This window comes from Macaca mulatta, chromosome 12 (assembly GCF_049350105.2).
Source record: "Macaca mulatta isolate MMU2019108-1 chromosome 12, T2T-MMU8v2.0, whole genome shotgun sequence".
In the NCBI taxonomy this organism is placed as follows: Eukaryota; Metazoa; Chordata; class Mammalia; order Primates; family Cercopithecidae; genus Macaca; species Macaca mulatta.
In genome coordinates, this window is record NC_133417.1 from 28,723,622 (window position 1) to 28,750,818 (window position 27,197).

The 27,197-nt window shown below is 39.5% G+C and overlaps 1 protein-coding gene across 1 annotated transcript in view; it reads left to right on the forward strand.

Annotated features, from left to right (window-relative positions):
- The window catches only part of THSD7B (thrombospondin type 1 domain containing 7B), a 788,242-nt gene that overhangs the window by 198,444 nt on the left and 562,601 nt on the right, over positions 1-27,197 (forward strand). Inside the window, exons 3-4 of the mRNA XM_077956542.1 lie at positions 6,868-7,113; positions 27,001-27,170. Coding sequence (XP_077812668.1) covers positions 6,868-7,113; positions 27,001-27,170 — 416 coding nt within the window. The remainder of the gene's footprint in view (positions 1-6,867; positions 7,114-27,000; positions 27,171-27,197) is intronic.

The following is a 27,197-nucleotide window of genomic DNA, read 5'->3' on the forward strand; positions in this document are numbered from 1 at the left end:
TAGCCTGGGCAACACAGTGAAACCCTGTCTCTACTGAAATACAAAAAAGTAGCCAGGCATGGTGGTGTGTGCCTGTAGTCCTAACTACTTGGGAGGCTGAGGCAGGAGAATTGCTTGAACCTGGGAGGTAGAGGTTGCAGTGAGCCAAGATCGTGCCACTGCACTCCAGCCTGGGCGACAGAGCGAGACTCTGTCTCAAAAAGACAAACAAACAAACAAAAAAACAAAAAAATACAAAAACAAAACAAAACAAAACAAAAAAACAAAGAAAGGCACATAGACCAATGGAACAGAATAGAGAACCCAGATTATCTTCAACAAAGCAAACAAAACAAAAACATAAAGTGAGGAGAGGACACCCTTTTCAACAAATGGTGCTTGGATAACTGTCTAGCCCCACTTAGGAGAATGAAACTGGATCCTCATCTCTCACCTTATACAAAAATCAACTTAAGATGGATTAAGGACTTAAATCTAAGTCATGAAACTTTAAAAATCCTAGAAGATAACATTGGAAAAACCCTTCCATTGGCTTAGGCAAGGGTTTCATGACCAAAAACCCAAAAGCAAATGCAATCAAAACAAAGATAAATAGCTGGGACTTAATTAAACCGAAGAGCTTTTGCATGGCAATAGGAACCATCAGCAAAATAAACAGAAAACCCACAGAGTAGGAAAAAACCTTCACAATCTATACATGTGACAAAGTACTAATATCCAGATTCTACAATGAACTCAAACCAACAAGAAAAAACCAATCCCATCAAAAAGTGGGCCAAGGACATAAATAGACAATTCTCAAAAGAAGATGTACAAATGGCCAACAAACATATGAAAAAATGTTGAACATCACTAATGGTCAGCATTATGCAAATCAAAACCACAATGTGATATCACCTTACTCCTGCAAGAATGGCTGTAATAAAAAAAGTCGAAAAATATTAGATGTTGGTGTGGATACAGTGGACAAGGAACACTTCTGCACTGCTGGTGGAAAATATAAACTAGTGTAACCACTATGAAAAACAATGTGGAGATTCCTTAAAGAACTAAAAGTAGAACTATCATTTGATCCAGCAATCCTATTACTCAGAGGAAAATAAGTCATTATACGAAAAATATACTTGCACATGCATGTTTACAGCAGCACAATTCGCAATTGCAAAAATGTGGAACCAACCAAAATTCCCATCCATCAATGAGTGGATAAAGAAACTGGTGTGTATATGTGTATATACATATACCCATAAAACATATATATGTATACATGTGTGTGTATATATGTGTGTGTGTGTATATGTAAAGATATGATGAAATATGACTCAGCCATAAAAAGGAATGAATTAATGGCATTCACAGTGACCTGGATGAGATTGGAAACTATTACTCTAAGTCAAGTAACTCAGGAATGGAAAACCAAACATCCTAGTCTTCACTCATAAGCGGGAGCTAAGCTAGGAGGATGCAAAGGCATAAGAATGACACAGTGGACTTTGGGGACTCATGGGGAAAGGGTGGGAAAAGAGTCAGGAATAAACTACAAACAGGGTGCAGTGTAGACTGCTTGGGTGATGGGCACACCAAAATCTCACAAATCACCACTAAAGAGGCCAAAGAGGGCAGATTACCTGAGGTTGGGAATTTGAGTCCAGTTTGGTCAACAGGGTGAAGCCCATCTCTACTAAAAATACAAAAAATTAGCTGAGTATGATGGTGCACCTATAGTCCCAGCTACGTGGGAGGCTGAGACACGAGAATTCCTTGAACCTGAGAGGCAGAGGTTACAGTGAGCCAAGACTGTGCCACTGCACTCCAGCCTGGGTGACAGAGTGAGACTCGGTCTCAAAAAAATGAAAAAAAGGAAAAAGAACTTACTCATATAACCAAACACCACTGTTCTCCAATAACTTACGGAAATAAAAAAATTTTAAAAATAAAAATTTAAAAAATATAAATGGCAATACTACATGTGATCTATAAATACAGGTCTATACATCTGAAAGCATAAAACATTTATACTTATTAATTATTGCATTTTTATATCTGAAATAATACAATCAATTTAAGGATAGTAGCTATGTCTGAGGAGACAGAAATAAAACTAGAATTGCAAAGAACACTAGGGATTTCACCAGAATTTGTAATTTTTTTATTATTTAAGGAAATTTGAACCAAATGTTAGTTTTGCTAGAAAGGTATGGAAGTATTTGTTATATTACTCTATTTTTCTATATGTTTGATGTATGATGTAAAAGTAGTGGTAAGTGGAGTGCTAATGAATTGGAGGTACTTTGCTACTGATTTTTATTTTATGAGAGCTTCTGCCCATATTTGTAAATAGAGAGATTTTCTTACATTTCCAGGGGAAGTAAGAATTACTAGCATAATTTTTGTTTCCAATATTTTCTTTATATTTAAATATTTGGGGAGTAATTTACAAAAGACAACATGTTCTATGCATGTGACGGGTCAAATTATCACATCATCTTTTTTAAAAAGGCAAATCAGCAGAATAGATCTGTTCCATTAAGAAGAGATAGCATTCTCTACAAAAGGATTAGTTTTCATTTCTGTGTGTGGACAAAAATTTTTATTGTGGATTTTAGTTTGTAAGGTCATTCCAATTACACTAAAGGTTACTACAAATCTAAGGGGTGAGTAAATCACATTTTATTATTGTTTCCCTGCTGATAATGAAACTTAGCAGTCAAGAGATTAAGGTCATAATAATATATCGTGATGCAAAGTACAGGACCCAGATATTTCTGTTTCACCATCTAATGTTCCTTTTACTGTTCCAGAAAAGGGAATCTTACTGATCAAATTAGACCAGAGCTCAACATGTTACCTTTTTTTATTATTGTTTTGACCAAGGAGTGGGATAGTGACAATAACATTAAAAGTATGTAAATATGTAATCAATAGGACATATGCTATTTCTTGGAAAGAAAACAAGAATTAGGAGCCCTTTTCAAAAATATAAAAGCCTTAATTAATTCCTGTAACTCCCTGCACATGCTCTTACTGTTGGAGACTTATTATCTGTTCTGCTGGTCCAGGAGGAAAAGTCAATGTGGGAAGGATGAGCAACAGAGAGTGAGAGCTGGTGAGTGGGAAGAAAGGAACCACTACTTTAGCTGTATACAGGGAATGAAATAGCATGGGGCTTTCTTTATGAAGGGAAAAATGAAATCAGTCTTGGAAATTGAAAATTATTTTCTAAAAACATACACAAGTTATAAAACTCTTTTACATTTCTGCATTAGTTTGTTCAGGCTGCCGTTAAGTTCCACAAACTTGCTGGGTCAAACGACAGAATTTCATTTTTATTTTATTTTATTCACTCACTCACTCACTCACTCACTCACTCACTCACTCACTCACTCACTCACTTACTTACTTTCTGGAAGCCTTAAGTCCAAGATTAAGGTGGGGGCAGCATTGCTTTTTTTCTGAAGGCTCTCTCCTTGGCTTGTAGATGGCTGCCCTCCCGCTGTGTGGTCACATGTCTTTCCTCTGTATGTGCCTGTGTGCTATTCTCTTATAAGGCAGTCATATTGGATTAAGGCCTACCCTATGCTTTATTTTAATCACCTTCTTAATCACTCTATCTCCAAATAAGTTTGCCATCTGAGGTCCCAGGGGTTATGACTTCAACATATTAATTTTAGAGCCTCTGAAACTCAGCCTATAACAATTTCTGAAAAGTCAAAACATGGAAACTTCTTGTTGATCTACAGCTTTCTGTTGCATCACGCAATAGAAAAAGGTGGTCCCCTCCCCCAACCTCTGCTTTACTTGGCAACAGTGACATTGCTTTCTGTATTAGGTGAGATATTTTCAGGAGAGGGTCTTTTTTTTTTTTTTTTTTTTTTTTTTTTTTTTTTTTTTTTTTTTTTTGAGACGGAGTCTCACTCTGTTACTCAGACTGGAGTGCAGTGGCGCGATCTCGGCTCACTGCAAGCTTCACACCATTCTCCCGCCTCAACCTCCCGAGTTGCTGGGATTACAGGCGCCCGCCACCACGCCCGGCTAATTTTTCGTATTTTTCATAGAGACGGGGTTTCACTGTGTTAGCCAGGATGGTCTCCATCTCCTGACCTCGTGATCCGTCCGCCTCGGCCTCCCAAAGTGCTGGGATTACAGGCGTGAACCACGGTGCCCAGCCAGGAGAGGTTCTTTCTAATCGATTTTGATCCCAGGCCCCAAAATTGTCACATTGAATTGAACAGTAACAATGATACACTGCCCTTTTCATTTTGAAAGGACTAATATTATCTGAATAGATTTTTAAAAAATAAAATATTGAGGCTGGGCTTGGTGGCTCACGCCTACAATCCTGGCACTTTGGGCGAACAAGTCAGGTGGATTGCTTGAACCCAGGAGCTCAAGACCAGCTTGGGCAACGTGACAAAACCCTGTCTCTACAAAATATACCAAAATTAGACTGTTGTGGTGGTGTGCATCTGTAGTCCCAGCTACTGAGGAGACTGAGGTGGGAGGATCACCTGCGCCTGGGGAGGTCGAGGCTGCAATGAGCCCTGATTGCACTATTGCACCCAGCCTGAGTAACAGAGTGAGACCCTGTCTCGAAAAATAAATAAAATAAAATATTGGACCAGAGGAAGATTTAGCTTTTCCTCTGTGAACACCACATTAACTCTTAATAGTTTAATGGGGGTATAATACAGAAATTTACTATCAATATGGCCAAATATGAGCATGTTTTACTCTGTCTTCTATAAGTGATCGCTCCCCCATTTATGTATTTTCACAAGTTAGAAATGAAACAATTTAAGACTTCTTCCTTTTTTTTTTTTTTTTTTTTTTTTGAGACTCTCCCAGGCTGGAGTACAGTGGTGCGATCTCGTCTCACTCTAGCCCCCTCCTCTCAGATTCAAGCAATTCTCCTGCCTCAGCCTCCCAAATAGCTAGGACTACAGGCACACACCACTGTGACTGACTAATTTTTGTATTTTTAGTAGAGACAAGGTTTCATTGTGTTTGCCAGTCTGGTCTCGAACTCCTGAACTCAGGTGATCTGCCTGCCTTGACCTCCCAAAGTGTTGGGATTATAGGTATGAGCCACTATGCCTGCCCCCCCGCCACCGTTTTTAAACCACATTCAGAGGAACTGTTACCAAAAGCTGTCTGTCAGTATTTGAACATTGACCCCTTCTTTAGTTTACATTCTTAGAATATTATCCTTTTCCTCCCAAAGTATTGGTTGCCTTTGACTGAATAAAAGAACTAATAACAAGGGACAAAAGGAACAGATTGCCAATTAATATTTGAAATATTATCTCCCAATATGAATCTGATTTCCGTCCACTTGAAGTCATTTAATGCCTAATTAAACAAATTTCTTAGCCTGTGACAGGAAGCCCTTTCAGAGCAGCTTTTGAAGAACGCTTATACCTCGTTTCTATCCACGTTCCTCCTGGCACTTTATGCTTCAGCAGAACAAATGGGCTCCTACGTGTACCCGGTGGTGTGCTTATGAATGGTTAGCAACCAGTTCTCAGGAGTCTGAGAGAGTGGGCTTGATTTGTAGCATTTGCCAATTTCTGTATTGTAAATACTCTGACTTTGGCCAATGTTAAGCTTACAGGAGGTCAAGTGGTTTGCAAATTCCTGAAAATTTAACAGTTGGCTCCTGTGAGCAGCTAGAGCTAGCTCCAGTATACCACTGGTTCCCATCCCCAAAAGGTATAATTTCAAACCTTTGAATATGCTGTTGTTTTGCCTTAGAATAGTGTTTTCTCTGTGCCTGAAAAACTCCCATTAATCTTTTAAAAATGTAGCCCAGGTGGCCTCTCTGAGCACCCTTCTGCCTTACCGGGGGTTCATCACTGCCTCATCAGTGTTTCTCCTCATCATTACAAATACTTTTATGTCGGGTTGGCCACATTATCACATTATCTTATCTTTTTATTTATTTACCTATTTCCTAATTAGACTGTTGGTACTTGATCACACACACATTTTGCAGATCAGTAAATTGGTGCTCAGAGCCTAACAACATGAGAAAATATAACAGCACATTTAAAAAATTGCCCAGTATGTACAAGAATGGATAGATGAATATTCTAAAGTTTATATTTACCTTTTTTGATACTGTACAATTACTTAGCCTTTCTGGGCCTAAATGTATCTACAAAGTAGATATAATAAAATGTAAGCTCGTGAGCTTGTTGTGAGAAAGTTATCTGTGAGATGCAGCACAGTTTGGACACCTGAAAACCAGTCAATCCATGGTAATAGTAGGCTAACATAGGTGAAAGCCTCCTAGAAGGACTGGGTGCGGTGGCTGGTTCACACCCGTAACCCCAGCAGTTTGGGAGGCCAAGGCGGGACCTCACTTGAGGTCAGGAGTTCGAGACCAGCGTGTCCAACATGATAAAACCCTCTCTCTACTAAAAATACAAAAATTACCTGGGCGTGGTGGCGTGTTCCTGTAGTCTCAGCTACTTGGGAGGCTGAGATAGGAGAATCGCTTAAACCTGGGAGGTGGAGGTTGCACCACAGCACTCCAGCCTGGGCGACAGAGCAAGACTCCGTCTCAGTAAAAAAAAAAAAAAGCAGCCTAGAAGGACCCTCATTATTTTCTAATAATACTGATAAAGGTGGACCCATCTTACATGTATATCTTGTTAGAGTGAAGCAGCTTCACTATTTCAGAAGAAATAAACACTTCAAATATTATGCTCTTCAGTATTTTTTCATGAGGTCTCTAAAATTGTTTTAAAAATCTTCCTATTAAATGCTGAAATTTCAGAGTTTTTTTTTCCCATAGTAGGCAGTTTATAATGTTACTCACATCCATTAATCTATGGCCTCCTGTTTTCTACTTCTTTTTTTTTTCAGCCTTTGCATGCAAGACTCCTTCCCATTGACTGTTCAGTCCTGCATCATGCCCAAAGACTGTGAAACCTCCGAGTGGTCCTCCTGGAGCCCCTGCTCCAAGACATGCCATTCAGGGAGTCTCTTGCCAGGGTTTAGGAGCAGGAGCCGGAATGTGAAGCACATTGCTATTGGAGGTGGAAAGGAGTGCCCTGAACTTCTTGAGAAAGAAGCCTGCATTGTTGAAGGAGAACTGCAGCAATGTCCCAGGTATTATGCCTTTATGCCGTCTTTAGTGTGAGTGTTTTAATATATAACCTCATTTAATGTTATAGAAAGGTAATTAATTACATTCATTCAGTAATGAAAGTAGCTGTGACTCATATTTATTGAGTCTTCACTCAGTATACAAGTTCCATAATCGGCAGCACAGGAGAACAGGTTAATATCATGGGCTTTGGTGTTGACTCCCTTGGTTTAAGTCCTGTTTCTGTGACTTTCTAATTATGTGAATTTCTTCAAGTATCTTAATTAGAGTGCCTTAGTTTACCAGCAGTGCTTAATTCATCCTGTGTTTGACAGATAGTAAATGCTCAGTAACCATTGGCTATTATTACCCAACACAACACACCTAATTCTCATAGTAACCTAAGAGGCCATTCATGGCATCTCCATTTTACAAATGAAGCTACTAATGTTCAGAGAGATTAAATAGTTTCTGAAGTTATGTAGGTAATGAGTGGCAGTATCCTGATTCGAACTCAGTTCTGTTTTCAAATCTTACTGCCGCTATGTGGCATTCTTCAATTCCTGAATCCCTAAGGAGCCAGAGAATATTCAAGAAAGGATTTAACATATATTAATGGCTACATTTTAACTTCATTTTTTTTTTTGAGACAAAAACTCAGTTGCCCAGAGTGGAGTGCAATGGTGTAATTATGGCTCACTGTAGCCTCCACCTCCTGGGCTCAAGAAATTCTCCCACCTCAGCCTCTTGAGTAGCTGGGACTACAGGTATGTGCTACTATATATATTTTTTATTTTATATAGAGATGGGGTCTCACTATGTTGCTCAGGCTGGTCTCAAACTCCTGGGCTTAAGCAGTACTCCCACCTCAGCTTCCCAAAGTGCTGGGATTGCAGGCGTGAGCCACCACGCTGTGCCTGGCCTACATTTTAACATTGGTTATATTTTATGTGGCTCCATAGACCTGGGTAAAGGTCTGCAGTGTGTTTTCCTTTAGGTCGTTGGCTCGCAGTGGGCCCGGTTTGATAACAGACAGAAATCTGTTAGGGATGGTTTTGTGGTGTTTCCTGCTGAGCAGCTGCCCTGAACTGTATCTGTTAAATCTGTAGCTATTCATGATAGGCATTTTTCTTATAGTTTCTTGTAACTTCCATGTCTATAGAATCATTTCCCCAGCAAAAAATAAAAGAAGGAAAAAATAGTTTTCTGTATGAATTAGTGATTTGGTGATGTGTGAAGGGTATGGGTAACCGACTCAATAGTTACTGGTGGTGGGGTGAAGCCTGGCTCTTCCTCAAACCTGATATCAAGTGTGCATTAGAAAGGCAGGTTTCTGTTGTCAGAACTCTTAGCCTCTCACATCCCCACTTCCCAGTTGGAACCAGTGTTGATTGAACACAGTTCTTTATGTTCTTATTGTTCATTTTTTGCTAAAATGACCCCTTAGATTTGTATCATTCCTTCCCTCAAATGCAGAAGGTATAGATGCAGTGCATGTCTCCTTACCACAAACTCTCAGCTTCACAGAACCCTTTCTTGTTGTGTTGTGTTGAGTCTTTCAAAACACTAATTTTGAAGTAAAACAGAAGCTTGAAAATGGCATAACTCTGAGACCTCTATCCCTTTTAACATTGAAATACCTGGATTAAAATTGTATCTTCATCACTTACTAGCGGTGTGATCTTGAACAAGCTATACAACTTTTCCAAGGCATTTACTTTTTCAGTAGAATGCATCTGATAATACTGCCTGTGTGGCAGGCTTGAAAGGTTGAAGACCAGGCATGTGAAATGCCAGGCCCAGGGCTTAGCACATAGGAGGCACTGCAAGAAGGATGACGACCATTGTTGCTATTTGCAGGTGTGTTTGTTTCTTCCAGAAAGAGAGTATCTCTTTTCCTTAGCATACAATAATAGTTTCATGGGGTAGAAACATATTTCTTCTATATAATTTAGAAATCTTATTTCTCTTTGGAGGTTTACTTTAGAAGGCTTCTCGATGGTATACAGGCAGGAATAAAATCTGGATTTCATGATGACCTTGACATTGATGCCTCTATCCTTCAGTTTTTTTTTTTTTCATGGGATAGCTAATACTCTCTTCCTGATACTTTCAAAGGTTTGCTGATGTATAGGCAACCTTCCATTTTCTTTGTTAATAACTATTGCAGTTATCTTGGAAGTCAGAATGGTACCTTCCTGGCAATGCTGAGAAAGCTGAACTACATGTATGTTTGTTAAACAATGCCTACCTTTTATCAAGTACCTACTGTTGGCCAATAATTGTAACAGAGTTATAAATTAAGTAAATATAAATAATATTTAGTGTGACAGAGAGTTTACCACCCAAATGAACATTTTTGAGAGTGAAAGGGGATGTGAATTTGCTTTAAGATCCAAGCACAAATTCACTCAACTCTGAAGCCAGTGTTCTTTCCATTATGTCACACAGACTCTCATGATAGGCACAGTGAAGATATGCACTAAGATAAGGTTATACCTACTAATATGCATGCATTTGTGCGCATCATATTTTTTTTCAACAAGATAATGTGGAAAGTAATAATTCAGGATGTACGCAAGATGAGTTTCCATATTGATCTTCATTTGGTAGAACCTTAGTGTCTGAAAACAGAGGCTGACAGGCTTCACTGGTGATGAACCTGCCCCCCTAGTTCTACCGTTTGAAAATGTTGCTGAGTTTGACACACACACACACAAATAAATATATAAAAATAAATAAATAAACTGTTAAAATGGTAAAGCTGTAGGAAATAGGAGTATTGGAGAATTAACTGAAATACCAACCAACCGGTGTTCCATAGGGAGAATGATGTAACTAATGATTCTACTTGGTTGTGGGAAGGAGAATACATAAGTAACAGCAACTAAACATCAGCTGACATTCTAATTTGTCTGAAATCTGGGCTGTGGCCTCTACCACGGGAAAGCATAGAGGCTATGTACTAACTTTTGTTTCTGGTTTTATATCAGTGATTAAAATTAATTGTTAACAAGGGAAAGGAAAATGAAAATCTATTAGGGAACAAAAATTCTCATGTTTCTTTTCCCAGAACTCATGAGCAAGTCACATGCATCAAGTTAATTCACCTTATTTCTCCCCAGGAGGTAAATGCATCCTTTTTTGATTCCTCATAGTGTTTTAAAGAGTCTTTCAGAATTCTGTTTGACTTTTATCCTTCCGCTGTTTTTGCTATTGGAGATGTGTTTATTCATTCAACAAATACCCATTAAGCCTTTGCTATATGCCAAACACTATGTTAAGCATTTGAGATACCTTAGAGAACACAAAAGACAAACTTCCCTCCCCCACTGGAACCTAAATTTTAGTGAAAATACACCAAATAAATAATATAAAGTAAACTTGGAAGAGCTGTGCAAAAAAATAAAACATCAAAGTAGGGTAAAGCTAGAGGTTCTGGAATGCTGTGATGAGGGCTTAGCACAGGTGATGAAATTAAAGTGTCCCTAGAGAAGCATCATTTGAACAAGCAGGATTTGAGAAGGTAGGGAAATCAAAGGAAGTAAATAAATTAGTCACTCAGGAAATTAGGGGAAAATATTTTAAGAACAAGGTATAGGTAGAAAAGTGCTCCAGTCCCTGGATATTAATAATCTTCAGTAGCATCGCTTTTGGGGATACTCTTCTCACGAGCTGGGCTCAACTGTCCAGCATTTTCACACTAAACACTATGAATGACCGTCCCTAAGGCATGACTCCATGAAGGGAATTGTAACTAACAGGAGATCATTTGAGAAGCGTTCCCTGGGGCCACCACACCACCAAGTAGTTGCTGTGAGCAACTAATTTAAGTTGAAAGGAGACAGAGACCAGTTCATGTTATGCTATTGTGGGAAATTTTAGAACTACATGAAGATTAGCATTGTATAGCCGTAAGTTTGTTTCAAAGTTGTACTTTTTGACTAAGACATATATAGAGCACAGGAAACCTCTTCCTCCAGTCTATCTGTAATTTTGTGGACCTCCCCAACCTCCAACATATCATTAAACACTCACAGTGTATACTATGGGTGGGAAACGGATATGAGAGAGAGAATAAATTTGCTTGCCAGTTGCCACCCTGGCTCTTTGTGTGGTTGTCCCCTGTCATTGGGCATCATGATCTTGGGTGTCATGTTATTCTATGTCCCCAAACATGATGAGATAGGAGTCATTTAAGACACCTTGGCACTCGGGCACTTTCCTGTGTCCTGACTAACATCTAAAATATTGTATTCTAGATCTCAACTGAGGGGAAGGCAAAAAGCATTCTAACACTGCAGGATGAGGCAGTGCTGTTTAGTAGATGGGGTAAAGAAAGACAAAGAACATAGTAACAGTGTAATGCTTCATGTCAGAGAGCTGAGACACAACCTGATTCTAGAACAGCTGTGATTCCAGATCTCTTGTGCTTTCATAGAGGCCCATTCTGGTGAAAGACACTGTAACACACAAGAATATTGGGAAAACATCAGCTGCAAACATCTTTCTTAGAAGCAACAGCTCAGATGACCTACCAGGAATTCCTACCACCCCACTGGGAGGCAACAGTTTTCATCCGAAAATGGCTGTTCTATCTCCTCAATGATTATTTAGAGTATGAAATCAAATGTAAGACAGCAGTATTAAATGGTGACAGTGACCAATACCAAGTAAAACTCTTAAGAAAATCTCAAGGCAGAAGCTGCACAGCTGAGAGTATTACATAGTCTGTGTGATATTACTACACAGAGAAGCCAATCTGTAAAATATCGTTCCAATACTGTGGTCTGGCACTGAATAGATGGGCTCTTTTATTTCATCCTGCCTTGTTTCTGGTATGTATTAATTTATCCTTATTTTGCATGGACTAGAGATCCCTTAAAATAAGTCTATTTGTGCCAATTTATGCTGAGAGATCTATCTGGGCGCCCTGCACCCCCACTTTGATTTGCTTGTGAAACAAACCCCTGAGACCAGCCTGGTTTTCCCTAACATATTTTTGAGGCATTGTACCTAATTTTAGATTTTCTAGACATCCTTTTTTCCTTGAGAAAACCCTGGGTATTAGTTCATGAATTTTTAGATGAATATTGAAGCCTGGGATAGTGCCAAGAAAAAAGGACAGTAGATGAAAGCTTGGCGTGGTCATTTGCCTCCTTTGCCTGTTGAAACAGAGTGCTGTGTTGTGAAGGGTTGTTTGTTCAGAATCTGCTTTGGCCTGTCACTGTGTTAACCACTGGAGAATTCACAAAACAGAAAACTTCCAGTCTGTGTTCACTTAGGTTATTTGTCTTAAGAATCTTGCTTGATGTACTCTTTCAAAACTATTAGGTTGCTGCAAAAACAATTGCACCAACCTTATAGATAGCCCAGAACACGATAATCATGTCCTTTAAGAGTGCTTAATAATAATGTCCCAACACATCATCTCACATATATGGATAGGACTATCTTGTTTGTTTCCATTTCCTTAGAAAAAGTAGCACCTAGAAAAGTGCCTAGCTCATAGTAAATGCTCACCAAACATTGAAGGAATAAATGAAGGTTAAAATGTGGGGTAGTTCCAGAACAGTAGTATACACTCAGCACTTTATTTCATGTTTATCTTTATTGTATAGTAAATATGGCAGACTCAAAGGTGTTTTAAAATAAAGAACAGCTGAAATTGGCATCATCAAGATCAAAAAAGGACATCCACCCAGCACAAGGATGGACCCAGGGAGCTTACCACAGTTCCACAATCCTGCTGATACTGTGTACAGCTTTCCAGATAAAAAATCTCTGTTGTCATTAGTTATGAGGGTTACTTCAAACTAGGTGAGGAATGAGATCATAGTCTGAATTTGTCAAAGTTTTTGAACACTCTTCACATAGTAGGTATTTAATAAATGGTTGTCAGATAAATTAGCAGATTCTCTAAGGAAGCTTTTCAAAAACTGTTTAAATTAAGCAGCTTTTCTCCAGCTATTTTGAAGTAGAGCTAGCAGGGTTTATTTTCATCTCCTAGTGGTGCCTGGAATGCCAGTGAGACAGAACCATTCACACTCCTGGAAAGGGGGCTGAAGCCAGGGAGCCAAGTGGTCTAGCTCAATGGATCCCACCCCCATGGAGCCCAGCAAGCTAAGATCCACTGGCTTGAAATTCTTGCTGCCAGCACAGCACTCTGAAGTCGACCTGGGATGCTCGAGCTTGGTGGTGGGAGGGGTGTCCGCCATTACTGAGGCTTGAGTAGGTGGTTTTCCCCTCACAGTGTAAACAAAGCCGCTGGGAAGTTCACACTGGGTGGAGCCCACTGCAGCGCCACAAAGCTGTAGCCAGGCTGCCTGTCTAGATTTCTCCTCTCTGGGCAGGGCATCTCTGAAAGAAAAACAGCACCCCCCAGTCAGGGGCTTATAGATAAAACTCCCATCTCCTTGGGACAGAGTACCTGGGGGAAGGCGTGGCTGTTGGCACAGTTTCAGTAGACTTAAACATTCCTGCCTGCAGGCTCTAAAGAGAGCAGCTGGCCTCCCAGCATAGCACTCAAGTTCTGCTAAGGGACAGACTGCCTCCTCAATTGGGTCCCTGACCCCCATGCTTCCTCACTTGGAGACACCTCCATGCAGGGGTTGACAGATACCTCATATAGGAGAGCTACAACTGGCATCTGGTGGGTGCCCCTCTGGGATGAAGCTTCCAGAGGAAGGAACAGGCAGCAATCTTTGCTGTTCTGCAGCCTCCGCTGGTGATACCCAGGCAAACAGAGCCTGAAGTGGACCTCCAGCAAACTCCAGCAGACCTTCAGCAGAGGGGCCTGACTGTTAGAAGAAAAACTAACAAAAAGGAATGGCATCAACGTTGACAAAAAGGACGTCCACACAAAAAGGCCATCAGAAGGTCACCAACGTGAAAGACCAAAGTTAGATAAACCCACGAAGATGAGGAAAAACCAGTGCAAAAAGGCTGAAAATTCCAAAAACCAGAATGCCTCTTCTCCTTCAATGGATCACAACTCCTTGCCAGCAGGGGAACAAAACTGGATGGAGAATGAGTTTGATGAATTGACAGAAGTAGGCTTCAGAAGGTGACTAATAACAAACTCCTCCCAACTAAAGGAGCATGTTCTAACCCAATGCAAGGAAGCTAAGAACCTAAAAGGTTAAAGGAGTTGTTAACTAGAATAACCAGTTTAGAGAAGAATATAATGACCTGATGGATCTGAAAAACACAAAAACACAAAGCGTGAGAACTTTGTGAACATAAACAAGTACCAATAGTTGAATCGATCAGTGGAAGAAAGGATATCAGAGATTGAAGATCAACTTAATGAAATAAACTTGGAGACTAGATTAGGGAAAAAAGAATGAAAATGAATAACAAAGCCTCCAAAAAATATGGAACTATGTGAAAAGACCAAACCTACATTTGATTGGTGTGCCTGAAAATGACAGGGAGAGTGGAACCAAGTTGGAAAACACTCTTCAAGATATTATCCAGGAGAACTTCCCCAACCTAACAAGACAGACCAACATTCAAATTCAGGAAATACAGAGAAAACCACAAAAATAGTCCTTGAGAAGAGCAACCCCAAGACACAAAATTGTCAGATTCATCAAGGTTGAAATGAAGGAAAAAATGTTGAGGGCAGCCGGAGAGAAAGGTCTGGTTACCCACAAAGGGAAGCCGATCAGATGAACAGTGGATATCTCTTCAGAAACCCTGCAAACCAGAAGAGAGTGGGAGCCAATGTTCACTATTCTTAAAGAAAAGAATTTTCAACCCAGAATTTCATATCCAGCTAAACTAAGCTTCATAAGTGAGGGAGAAATAAAATCCTTTACAAACAAGCAAATGCTGAGAGACAAATGCTGGTGGTGACAAAATCACCAGGCCTGCCTTACAAGAGCTCCTGAAGGAAGCACTATATATGGAAAGGCAAATCTGGTACAACCAAAAACATACCAAATTATAAAGACCATTGACACTATGAAGAAACTGCATCAACGAATGGGCAAAATAACCAGCTAGCATCATAATGACAGGATCAAATTCATACATAACCATATTAACCTTATATGTAAGTGGGCTAAATGCCCCAATTAAAAGACACAGACTGGAAAATTAGATAAAGAGTCAATACCAATCAGTGTGTTGTATTCAGGAGACCCATTTCACATGCAAAGGCACACATAGGCTCAAAAATAAAGGGATGGAGGAATATTTACCAAGCAAATGGAAATTAAACAAAAGAAAAAAAGCAGGGGTTGCAATCCTAGTCTCTGATAAAACAGACTTTACATCAGCAAAGATTAAAAAAAAGTCAAAGAAGGGCATTACATAATGGTAAAGGGATAAACGCAACAAGATGGGCTAACTATTCTAAATATATATGCACCTAACACAGGAGTACCCAGATTCATAAACCAAGTCCTTAGAGACCTACAAAGAAACTTAGACTCCCACACAATAATAGTGGGAGACTTTAACACCCCACTGTTAATATTAGATCAACGAGACAGAAAATTAACAAGGATATTTAGTACTTGAACTCAGCTCTGGACCAAGTGGACCTAAAAGACAGCTACAGAACTCTTAACTCCAATTCAACAGAATATACATTCTTCTCAGCAGCACATCACACTTATTCTAAAATTGACCACGCCATTGGAAGTAAAACACTCCTCAGCAAATGTGAAAGAACAGAAATCGGCTGGGTGCGGTGGCTCACACCTGTAATCCCAGTACTTTGGGAGGCCGAGGCATGGATCATGAGGTCAGGAGATTGAGACCATCCTGGCTAACATGGTGAAACCTGTCTCTACTAAAAATACAAAAAAAATTAGCCAGACATGGTGGCGGGCACCTGTAGTTCCAGCTACAGCTACTCGGGAGGCTGAGGCAGGAGAATGGTATGAACCCAGGAGGTGGAGCTTGCAGTGAGCGGAGATCACGCCACTGCACTCCAGCCTGGGCGACAGAACAAGACTCCATCTCAAAAAAAAAAAAAAAAAAAAGAAAAAAAAGAAAGAAATCATAACAAACAGTCTCTTGGACCACAGTGCAATCAAATTAGAACTCAGGATTAAGAAATTCATTCAAAACTACCCAAGTACATGGAAACTGAACAGCCTGCTCCTGAATGACTACTGGGTAAATAATGAAATTAAGGCTGAAATAAATAAGTTCTCTGAAACCAATGAGAACAAAGACACAACATACCAGAATCTCTGGAACACAGCTAAAGCACTATTTAGAGGGAAATGTATAGCACTAAATGCAGACAGGAGAAAGCAGGAAAGATCTAAAATCGACACCCTAACATCACAATTAAAAGAAGTAGAGAAGCACGAGGAAACAAATTCAAAAGCTAACAGAAGACAAGAAATAACTAAGATCAGAGCAGAACTGAAGGAGATAGAGACACAAAAACCCTTCAGAAAAAAATCAGTGAATCCAGGAGCTGGTTTTTTGAAAAGATTAACGAAATAGACGGCTAGCCAGACTAATAAAGAAGAAAAGAGTTCTTCTCTGTTTTGAATCAAATGACACAATAAAAAGTGATAAAGGGGAAATCACCACTGATCCCATAGAAATACAAACTACCGTCAGAGAATACTATAAACACCTTTATGCAAGTAAACTAGAAAATCTAGAAGAAATGGATAAATTGTGGACACATACACCCTCTCAAGACTAAACCAGGAAGAAGTCAAATCCCTGAATAGACTAATGACAAGTTCTGAAATTGAGTCAATAATTAATAGCCTACCAACCAAAATAATTGCAGGACCAGACGGATTCACAGCCGAATTCTACCAGAGGTTCAAAGAGGAGCTGGCACCATTCCTTCTGAAACTATTCCAAACAACGGAAAAAGAGGGAATCCTCCCTAACACATTTTATGAGGCCAGTATCATCCTGATACTAAAACCTGGCCGAGACACAAGAAAAAAAAGAAAATTTCAGGTAAATATACATGATGCATTGATGCAAAAATCTTCAATAAAATACTGGCAAACCGAATTCAGCAGCACATTAAAAAGCTTATTCACCACAATCAAGTCGGCTTCATCCCCGGGATGCAAGGCAGGTTCAACATATGCAAATCAATAAACATAATCCATCACATAAACAGAACCAATGACAAAAACCACATTATTATCTGGATAGATGCAGAAAAGCCCTTCGATAAAATTCAACACCACTTCATGCTGAAAACTCTCAATAAACTAGGTATTGATGGAAGGTATCTCAAAATAATAAGAGCTATTTATTACAAACCCACAGCCAATGTCATACTGAACAAGCAACAACTGGAAGCATTCTCTTTGAAAACCTGCACAAGACAAGAATCTCCTCTCTTACCACTCCTATTCAACATAATATTGGAAGTTCTGGCCAGGGCAATCAGGCAAGAGAAAGAAATAAAGGATATTCAAATAGGAAGAGAGGAAGTCAAATTGTCTCTGTTTGCAGATGACATGATTGTATATTTAAAAAACCCCGTTGTCTCAGCCCAATATCTGCTTAAGCTGATAAGCAACTTCAGCAAAATCTCAGGATACAAAATCAATATGCAAAAATCACAAGGATTCCTATACATCAATAATAAACAGAGAGCCAAATCATGAGTGAACTCCCATTCACAGTTGCTACAAAGAGACTAACATACGTAAGAATACAACTTACAATGGATGGGAAGGACCTCTTTAAGGAGAACTACAAAACCCTGCTCAAAGAAATAAGAGAGGACACAAACAAATGGAAAAACATTCCATGCTCCTGAATAGGAAGAATCAATATCATGAAAATGGCCATACTGCCCAAAGGAATTTATAGATTCAGTGCTATCCCCATCAAGCTACCATTGACTTTCTTCACAGAATTAGAAAAAACTACTTTAAATTTCATGTGGAACCAAAAAGACCCCATATAGCCAAGACATATCCTAAGCAAAAAGAGCAAAGCTGCAGGCATCATGCTACTTGATTTCAAACTATACTACAAGGCTACAGTAACCAAAATAGCATGTTACTGGTACCAGAACAGATATAGCGACCAATGGAACAGAACACAGGCCTCAGAAATAATGCCACACATCTACAATCATCTGATCATTGACAAACCTGACACAAACAAGCAGTGGAGAAAGGATTCCCTATTTAATAAATGGTGTTGGGAAAACTGGCTAGCCATATGCAGAAAACTGAAACTGGACCCCTTCCTTACACCATATACAAAAATTAACTCAAGATGGATTAAAGCCTTTAATGTAAGACCTAAAACCGTAAAATCCCTAGAAGAAAACCTAGGCTATATTAATACCATTCAGGACATAGGCATGGGGAAGGACTTCATGACTAAAACACCGAAAGCAATGGTAACAAAAGCCAAAATTGACAAATGGGATCTAATTAAGCTAAAGAACTTCTGTACAGCAAAAGAAGCTATCATTAGAGTGAACAGGCAACCTACATGATGGGAGAAAAATTTTCTATCCATTTTACAAAGGACTGATATATAGAATCTACAAGGAACTTAAACACATTTACAAGAAAAGAACTCCATTAAAAGGTGGGCAAAGGATATCAACAGACACTTCTCAAAAGAAGACTTTTATGTGGCCAACAAACATATGAGCAAAACCTCATCATCCCTGGTCATTAGAGAAATGCAAATCAAAACCACAATGAGATACCATCTCACACCAGTTAGAATGGCAATCAATAAAAAGTCAGGAAACAACAGATGCTGGAGAGGATGTGGAGAAATAGGGATGCTTTTACACTGTTGGTGGGAGTGTAAATTAGCTCAACCATTGGGATCTAGAAACAGAAATACCATTGGACCCAGCAATCCCATTACTGGGTATATACCCTAAGGATTATAAATCATTCTACCACAAAGACACATACACACATATGTTTATTGCAGCACTATTCACAATAGCAAAGACTTGGAAGCAACCCAAATGCCCATCAATACTCTGAATAAACAAAGTGTGGCACATATACAACATGGAATACTATGCAGCCATAAAAAAGAATGAGTTCATGTCCTTTGCAGAGACTTGGATGAAACTAGAAACCATCGTTTTCAGCAAACTAACACAGGAACAGAAAACCAAACACCGCATTTTCTCACTCAAAGTGGGAGTTAAACATTGAGAACACATGGACACAGGGAGGGGAACATCACGCACTGGGGCCTGTTGGGGGGTGGAGGGCTAAGGGAGGGATAGCATTAGGAGAAATATGTAACGTAGATGACTGGTTGATAGGAGCAGCAAGCCACCATGGCACGTGTATCCCTATGTAACAAACCTGCACGTTCTGCACATGTATCCCAGAATTTAAAGTATAATAATAATAATAAAATTAGAGGAGTCATGACCTGGAGCCTCCAGATAATCTGTTTTAGAAAAGAAACAATAGTTTTCAAAGAATCTGGAATTGTTTCAATAGGAGACTCTTGCCTTTTTATTGGATTTGTCTATTACTGAGGTATTATTTCATGAGTCCCCATTGTGCCACTTTAAGACCTCCTGGATGGAAGATTTGCTCCCCAGTTAATGTAAGAAAGTTAACATACTGCTAAGTGCTGTATATGGTGATAGAAGTCTATTAATAATACATGTGTGGAGTTTGGCTGGCAAAGTCATTTGCTGAAGACCAAAGAGCTTTGCACTTCACAGTAGCTTTCCGTAATCAATAGTCCCACTTTATCCAATAAAAAATTACTAGAGCATAAAATATATAAAGCTTGATCAGTTCCTTTTATTTTAGTCGTCTGTTCAGCAAAAAATGACAAGTTAATTCTTTTCTAAATGCATTTACAGGTTTAAAAGGACAACAGACATTATCATAAATTAGTCATGCTTCAGTACACTGATTTTTAATATACACGTGCATTTAATTTGAATACCTTACACTAGGGTTTCAATTCCAAGAATGTTTGCAAATCTATATGTGCTCAGTCAAAACATGACCATTAACTAATGCAATTATTCTTTCAATCTGTTATCACTAAATCACTTAAAATTCTATTTTGTGTTGTTCTGCTTTAAATCTAAGCCATTAGAAGAAGGAGAAAAGAAATTCACACTTTTAAGCCATCCCAAGCTTTTATGAAAGTGATAAAGCTTAGATTTCAAAGGACAGAGGTTGCTGTCAAGCTGTGATGGTCCTGGTTCTATTTAAAGAAGAGTTACTTAAATGTGCCTACTTTTCTAATTCTGGCTTTGCTAATTTAAGATGCCTCTACTTATTGCTTCACAGCTATAAATTCCTTCCTCCTTTCCTCCCTCAATTTAGGGAATATTTTAATTATGAGATTCCTTAGGTGGGATAATATCACTCTCAGGAGGTCAAGCCAGCCACTTGAGTTGTTTAATTCTAAGGTCTAGACTCAGCTTCCCTAATCAAAAGTTTGTGTCCTGTATCTCTTCATGAGGACTTGTATTTCCACAGTTACAGAAGATTCCTTTCTTTGAATAATTTTGATTTGCCATTTTAAGCTACATCTACCTTTTGACTATGATAACATATTAAATCTTAACTGTTTCTACTCATGCAGATACACTCATGCACCATTTCCTGAGTAAACTGAAATTATACACTAAACATAGAGAAATTGGGCAAAGAGGCATGGGGAAAAAAGTTCAGAAGACAGATGCTAGGAGGTGAATGAAGAAAAATGAAATTTCACAATTATAATACATGGTGTCCTTAATATTTGGGATTTTCTTCCCTTTCCTGCGCTGTCTTACCTAAGAATTCAGTGCCAGGAAATTTTGCTGCTAATACGTGGGTCAAAAACAAATTTGGAGTCATCCATCACTCCTCTCTCTCTCATTGCAGGTCTAATCCATTAGAAGGTTGTCTCCACCTTCAAAATACATACTGGATCTGATCTCTTTGCACTACATTCACTATGACTGCTGCAGTGGAAGCCATCATCCTTTCTCCTAGACTAGCAAAGACCTCCAAATGTATAATTTCTTCCACCTCCCTGGCTCCCACAGCTTTTTACTTCCCTCAGTAGCCAGGTGATCCTTAAAAGATTAAAATCGCATCATCATGTTACCATTCTTCCCAAAATTGTCCAACAGTTGTCAGCATATTTGGAGTAACACTCACAAGCTACCATCTGGCCCAGTGATCAAGCTTTTTGGTACCAGGGACTAGTTTTGTGGAAGATAATTTTTCCACGGACTGGGACAGGGGGATGGGTTCAGGATGATTCGAGTGCATTACTTTTATTTTGCATGTTATTTCTATCATTATCACATTATAATATGTAAGGACATAATTACACAACTCACCATGATGTAAAATCAATAGGAGCCCTGAGCTTGTTTTCCTGCAACTAGACAGTCCCATCTGGGGGTGGCGATGGGAGACAGTGATGGATCATCAGGCATTAGATTCTCATAAGAAGCACACAACCTAGATTCCTCTCTTGTGCAGTTCACAATAGGGTTTGCACTCCTATGAGAATCTAATGCTGCTGCTGATCTAACAGGAGGTGGGGCTCAGGTGGCAATGTGAGTGATGCGGAGCGGCTGTGAATACAGATGAAGCTTCACTTGCTCACCTGCTGCTCACCTCCTGCTGTGAGGCCTGGTTCCTAACAGGCGGCTGACCAGTACTGCTCCATGGTTCGGGTATTAGGGACCCCTGCTCTGGCCTACGAAGTTCCACATAATGAGGCTTTTGACTACTCTTTATGTCCTGTCTCTATTATTCTCCCCTTGACCCACCTGTGTTAACCACACTGGCTTCTTTGCTGTTTCTAGATAGCGCTGGGCACTCTGCCTCCCTGGGGCCTTTGGACAGGCTGCCCTTTTCTCTGCCCAGAACTCCACTTGTCCACCATCCTTATGCTCACCCTCTCATTTTATTTAGGACTCTGAGGATTTCCCTCTTCATGGCATCGAAATTTCTCTCCTCGTCCATCTCTCTCTCCCCACCCGGTAACTGGTGCCATGGCCTATATTGATGCATTTATGTCTGTCTGTCCCACCAGAAGGTAAAATTTTCCCAAGGTCAGGGGCTTTCTGTCTCTCACTGATGTGTCTCTGTTGTCCTCGGTGCTTAGCTGTGGCTTAACAATTACTTGTTGAAAGAAAGGATAAGTGAATACATGGATGAGTAAGTGATTCACTTACTGTTTGGACAGGCCTATTTCTTTGTCTAGTCAAGCCTGCTTTTTAGCACTTTTCAGGCTTCAGTCTTCCTTACATATCTTTATCTTAACTAAAATGTTCTTGTAGGAGTTATTCTTTCTGTGCATCCCATATTTGAGTTATTAGCATTCCCTTTCTCAGAGGTTTAGGGTTCAAAGTGGCTGACAATGTGCTCTCTCACTAAAAGTAGGGACATCAGAGCTGTTTTTACATAAATGGAGGGCAGGTTTACCTAACAGTTAGAATGACCAGGGAGCAACGTGGGGAATTTGATTTTCGGGCCTTGAAAAGACATTCTTCTTCAGAAAGTTATCTTCTGCATCTTTTAGTGGGAATTTGAATTTACACAATTAGATATTCCTTTACTTCTGTTTTGTTTCTCTTTTAACTTGCAATTACATCCATGCACTCCATAGCATTTCTGTCAATGCTAGGCCACGGACTACATATACAATGGTCCCATAAGATTATAATACTTATTTTTACTGTACCTTGTTTATGTTTAGACATGTTTAGATACACAAATACTTGCCATTGTGTTATAGTTGCCCACAGTATTTAATAAATTGACATGCTGTACAAGTTCATAGCCTAAGGACAATAGGCTACACCATATAGCCTAGGTATATAGTAGGCTATACCATCTAGGTTTGTGTAAATGCACTCTATGGTGTTTACAAAAGAATGAAATCGCCCAATGACACATTTCTCATAACATATCTCTGTCATGAAGTGAGACAGGACTATCTCCTGAAAGTGCTGAAATTCATCCCTAGGTGACCACAGGGCTCTAATTATAAAATGATTCATTATAATCTATTCTCAAACTGCACTTCTATTTGAGACTAGAAGAAAAGTTGTTTTAGCAGTGTGAAATATCATTGATCAGCAGATTATATTTTTGTTTACACGCAGAACACACTTCCTCAGACCAAGATCAACACTGACTTGTCCTTGTAATGGCTAGACAGGTAACTACCCATTGTCTACTGAAACTGCATTACGTACTACTTGATTGAGCTTTCTGGACGATCTGATTGAGTAAATGGGTTTGCCATTTACCATTTTAATCTGCCAGAGTGTCATTTTATCATGAAGGTATGCTTTAGAATCAAACCGTGCTTTGAACCCTGCTTTCACTCATGTGACCTTGGAAGAGTTACTTACTCTTTATGCCAATTCTCCCATCTGTAAAAGGAGAAATAAGATTTTCTTCACAGGATTGTTGGGAGGATTAAATGAAGTAATGCCCCTAAATTCATTAGTGCAGTGCCTGGTGTAGAGTAAGCAGGCAGAAAATACTGACTGTTACTTGTACTACTTGGAGGATCTGCCCTAATACCCTAGTAGTCCAAACAAATTAATGCCTTGTTTATTCTGTTTAGCCAGACACTTTGAAAAAAGCACACTGATTCACACTCTCACGTTGGTAAGGGGCCATGGAAATTGACATTTCTTTCATTCCATGGCCATTTACTCTACTTGAGGCATTTCCATAGCCAATTTCGAAGCACTGACTCAGAGGAGGTAGCATGCTGGCCTTTGCAACTCCCCACATTCCCTTTTAACCAGGAGGGCCAAATGAGGCTGCTTTGAAAGGCATGAGAGTTGGGAGATGGAGGGTTGAAAAGGTCTGGTGTTTGACATGGGCTTAGCCATTAAAGAGAGTGTTCCAGGCATCAGAAAGCTGAGTTTTCTGGAGGCTGGAGGACTATCGCTGTAACAACTTCTAAAGGAGAAAGGGAGTAACATTTAGCTGAGTGGGCTCCTTTGATTTGTTATTCTGTCAGATCCTAGCGACACTTTCTCTGGTTGGAGCAGCTCAGGATGTTCAGTTTTCATGGCTGCCGGGGTGATTTGTGACTAAACATAGACAGGGCTTTTGAAAAAAAATAAAGAAAAAAGGTTGAGCAAAGACTATGAAAAGACCCATATTTTTTTAAAAAAAGGAATATAGAAGTCGTTTATTGGTGTGGTTTTTCCTCTCCCTCTTGCTAGGCTGATATTTTCTCTGAGATGGTAAAAAAATAGCAATAGTGATAAATGTCTTCTCTAAAGGATTTATCATTTGCCAGTGAATGGAAGTTGGGTGGTTTTGGTTAACGAGCTACCAACAAGTTTTTTTGTTACTTTATATACAAATATAGTCATTACACTCTTGTTTTCATTTTTCTTCATAATAACTTCCCAAGTTTCTCCATTGCTAAATTGTGTAGGGTCATGTTAAATTAATTGCAAAAGCAATTTATACAGAGGCCCATTTCCTTTCAAACAAGCAAAAAAATTACTATAAACTTTGTTTCTTTTTTGCTCTTTGTTAAACTGTGGTTACTGGAACTTAGACCATGGCCACTGCGGATCTCTAATATTAAGACTTTGGATGAAATCAATGAAATCCTCATAAATAAAATGTTAATGCGCGCATGTGTGTGTGTGTGTTTTCCACATCAGCAATGGGCAAAAGGCCCATGTAGATGGATAGAAAAAGAAAGGGAATGGACACTTATTGAACATTTATTATATGTCAGGCTCAATGATTGGTATTATCTCCATTGTACAGGTAGGAAAACAACATTGGGCCCAAGTCACTAATTAGAAAGTGGTGAAATTCTGATTCAAACCAAGTTGGTTGGACTCCAGAGCATACTTGTCATCTGCATCACACTACCCTCTTTTTGCCTGTCTTCTTTGTTAACTATATCACAGAAGTCTCTGAGTCAGTGGCTGTATCTGACCCCCTTGTTCAGGCCAGAAAGTTCTTCTTTGGGGGAACCCTTGGAAGAAGAGGGTTTGAAATGAGATCTTGGTAGTCATCCACCCCAGCATTCTCATGCCCCATTTTATTTTGCCCTGGATGAAAGATCTGTGCCCTGAAACTGGAAATCTGAGAAACAAGCCTTCTGCTGAGGTGGCCCTTAAGAATAGGGTAAGGACTAACTCTGTGAGGAGAAAGGGTTTCAGAGCCCTGGCTCTGGAAAAGAACTGTCCCTGTGAAGAAATGAACTTCTCTTTATTTCTCATATGTAGGAATTAGAAATATATTGTTTTGTGGGTTTTTTTTTTTCTTTCGGAGTTTTGCTCTAACAGCCATTGCCCGGACTAGAGTGCAATAGTGCGATCTTGGCTCACCACAGCCTCCGCCTCCTGGGTTCAAGTGATTCTCCTGCCTCAGCTTCCCGAGTAGCTGAGATTACAGGCATGTGCCACCATGCCCGGCTAATTTGGGATTTTTGGTAGAGACAGGATTTCTCCATGTTGGCCAGGCTGGTCTCGAACTCCTGGCCTCAGGTGATCCGCCCGCCTCGGCCTCCCAAAGTGCTGGGATTACAGGCATGAGCCACTGTGCCCAGCCAGAAATATATTGTTGTTTATATTCACCTGGCATAGGAAGGACCTGAACTCTGCACTCCAAACTCTTGTCTGCCTGAGTGACTAATTCATAAGCCTAGGGAGAAAAAAAAAGGGAAAATTAAGTAGTGAGGCTGAGGGAGAAAAACTCGTGTTACAACAAATCCCAGAGGACTGTCCAAATCCTTTTTCTTGATGGGCTTTTCACAAGACTAATGATTCTCAGCTGATTCTTAGCTTTCAGGCTTTTTAGAATGATGACATTCATTGTGAGGGATTTGTCACTATGAGGTTTCTTGGAGATTTGCTTTCTTATTTTGACATCTGTTACTTGATTTCAATTTTACTCTAGTTTTTGTAAAGCCAGGATCTTGGTGACATATGATTACTTTTATGGCTGGTTTTTCCCTTTTTTTCTTTTAAACAATCACAAAGCTGATAAATTTTTCTTTAAATATGAAATGGGACAGCAGATATGTGAATATTACTTAGGCTTTGTTTATCGTTCCAAATTTAATGAGTCTCTCAGTGTTTTTACAAGTGCCTCAAGGTTATATTAATGCTGTGGGCTTAAAGAATGCTATAGTAATCCACAAAAGGAAATTCTGCCTAAAATAATTCTCCAGGTATGAATGTAGTAGTGTGATAGTTGTTTTGTTTTCTGTACATTGTATACAAACTCCATTGTGTTTTCCCCTTTATTTGTGGGTGTGTCTGTGTGTATTTGAGTATTAACCAGTTATAAACTAGGGAGACATATTGCTATATCAGTTTATATAACAGTATGGCTGCATATGTAAAAAAGTATTAACCAGTTAAATATAGTGGCATGATATTAACTCATTTTTAATACATATACTTTTATGTGAATGACAAGTCAAATGGGTAAAGAGTTTCTTATATCGAGAAGATTAGAAAGTTGGAGATAGCTCTATGTAAAACAATGTATTTATGACTTCACACATTCACACACTGTCCTATTAAGAAAGAAAAGCCAAGTTTCACACAAAGTCATCTGAAAGTCTGTGAAGTCAAACCCCATGACAAGTTCAGCTATCAAGAATTAGGCTCATTTGGTTTCCAACTCCTCTCTCTATCCCCTCACTCTCTTCCAGCTTCAAGGCTGAGACACATTCACTGTTTATCCGTATCATGTTCCTTTAGCCTGGTCATCCTGTGCTACTGTCATGCTGGGCTGCTGGATTTTTTTTTTTTTTCCCTAGGAAATAAAAGGGATTTAGTAATACAAAGTTAGTATACTTCTTTATCCACAGGCAAAGATTTGGTCCTAGAAAGAGAGATTATGCCTCTTGATTTCATGACTTAAGTTTCCCTTAGAGTTGTATATTTTTCTTACTTCTTCTTCTTCTTTTAAATAAACCAAACCAAACAGGTATTCCTGGAGAACCTCTGCATGGAAAGAATGCCAAGTGTCTCTCCTCCTCGAGCAGCAGGATCCCCACTGGCATGTGACGGGACCCGTGTGTGGCGGTGGGATCCAGACCCGGGAGGTGTACTGTACCCAGAGCGTACCGGCAGCTGCCGCACTGAGGGCCAAGGAAGGTAGGCAGCCAGTTCCGGGACAGATGG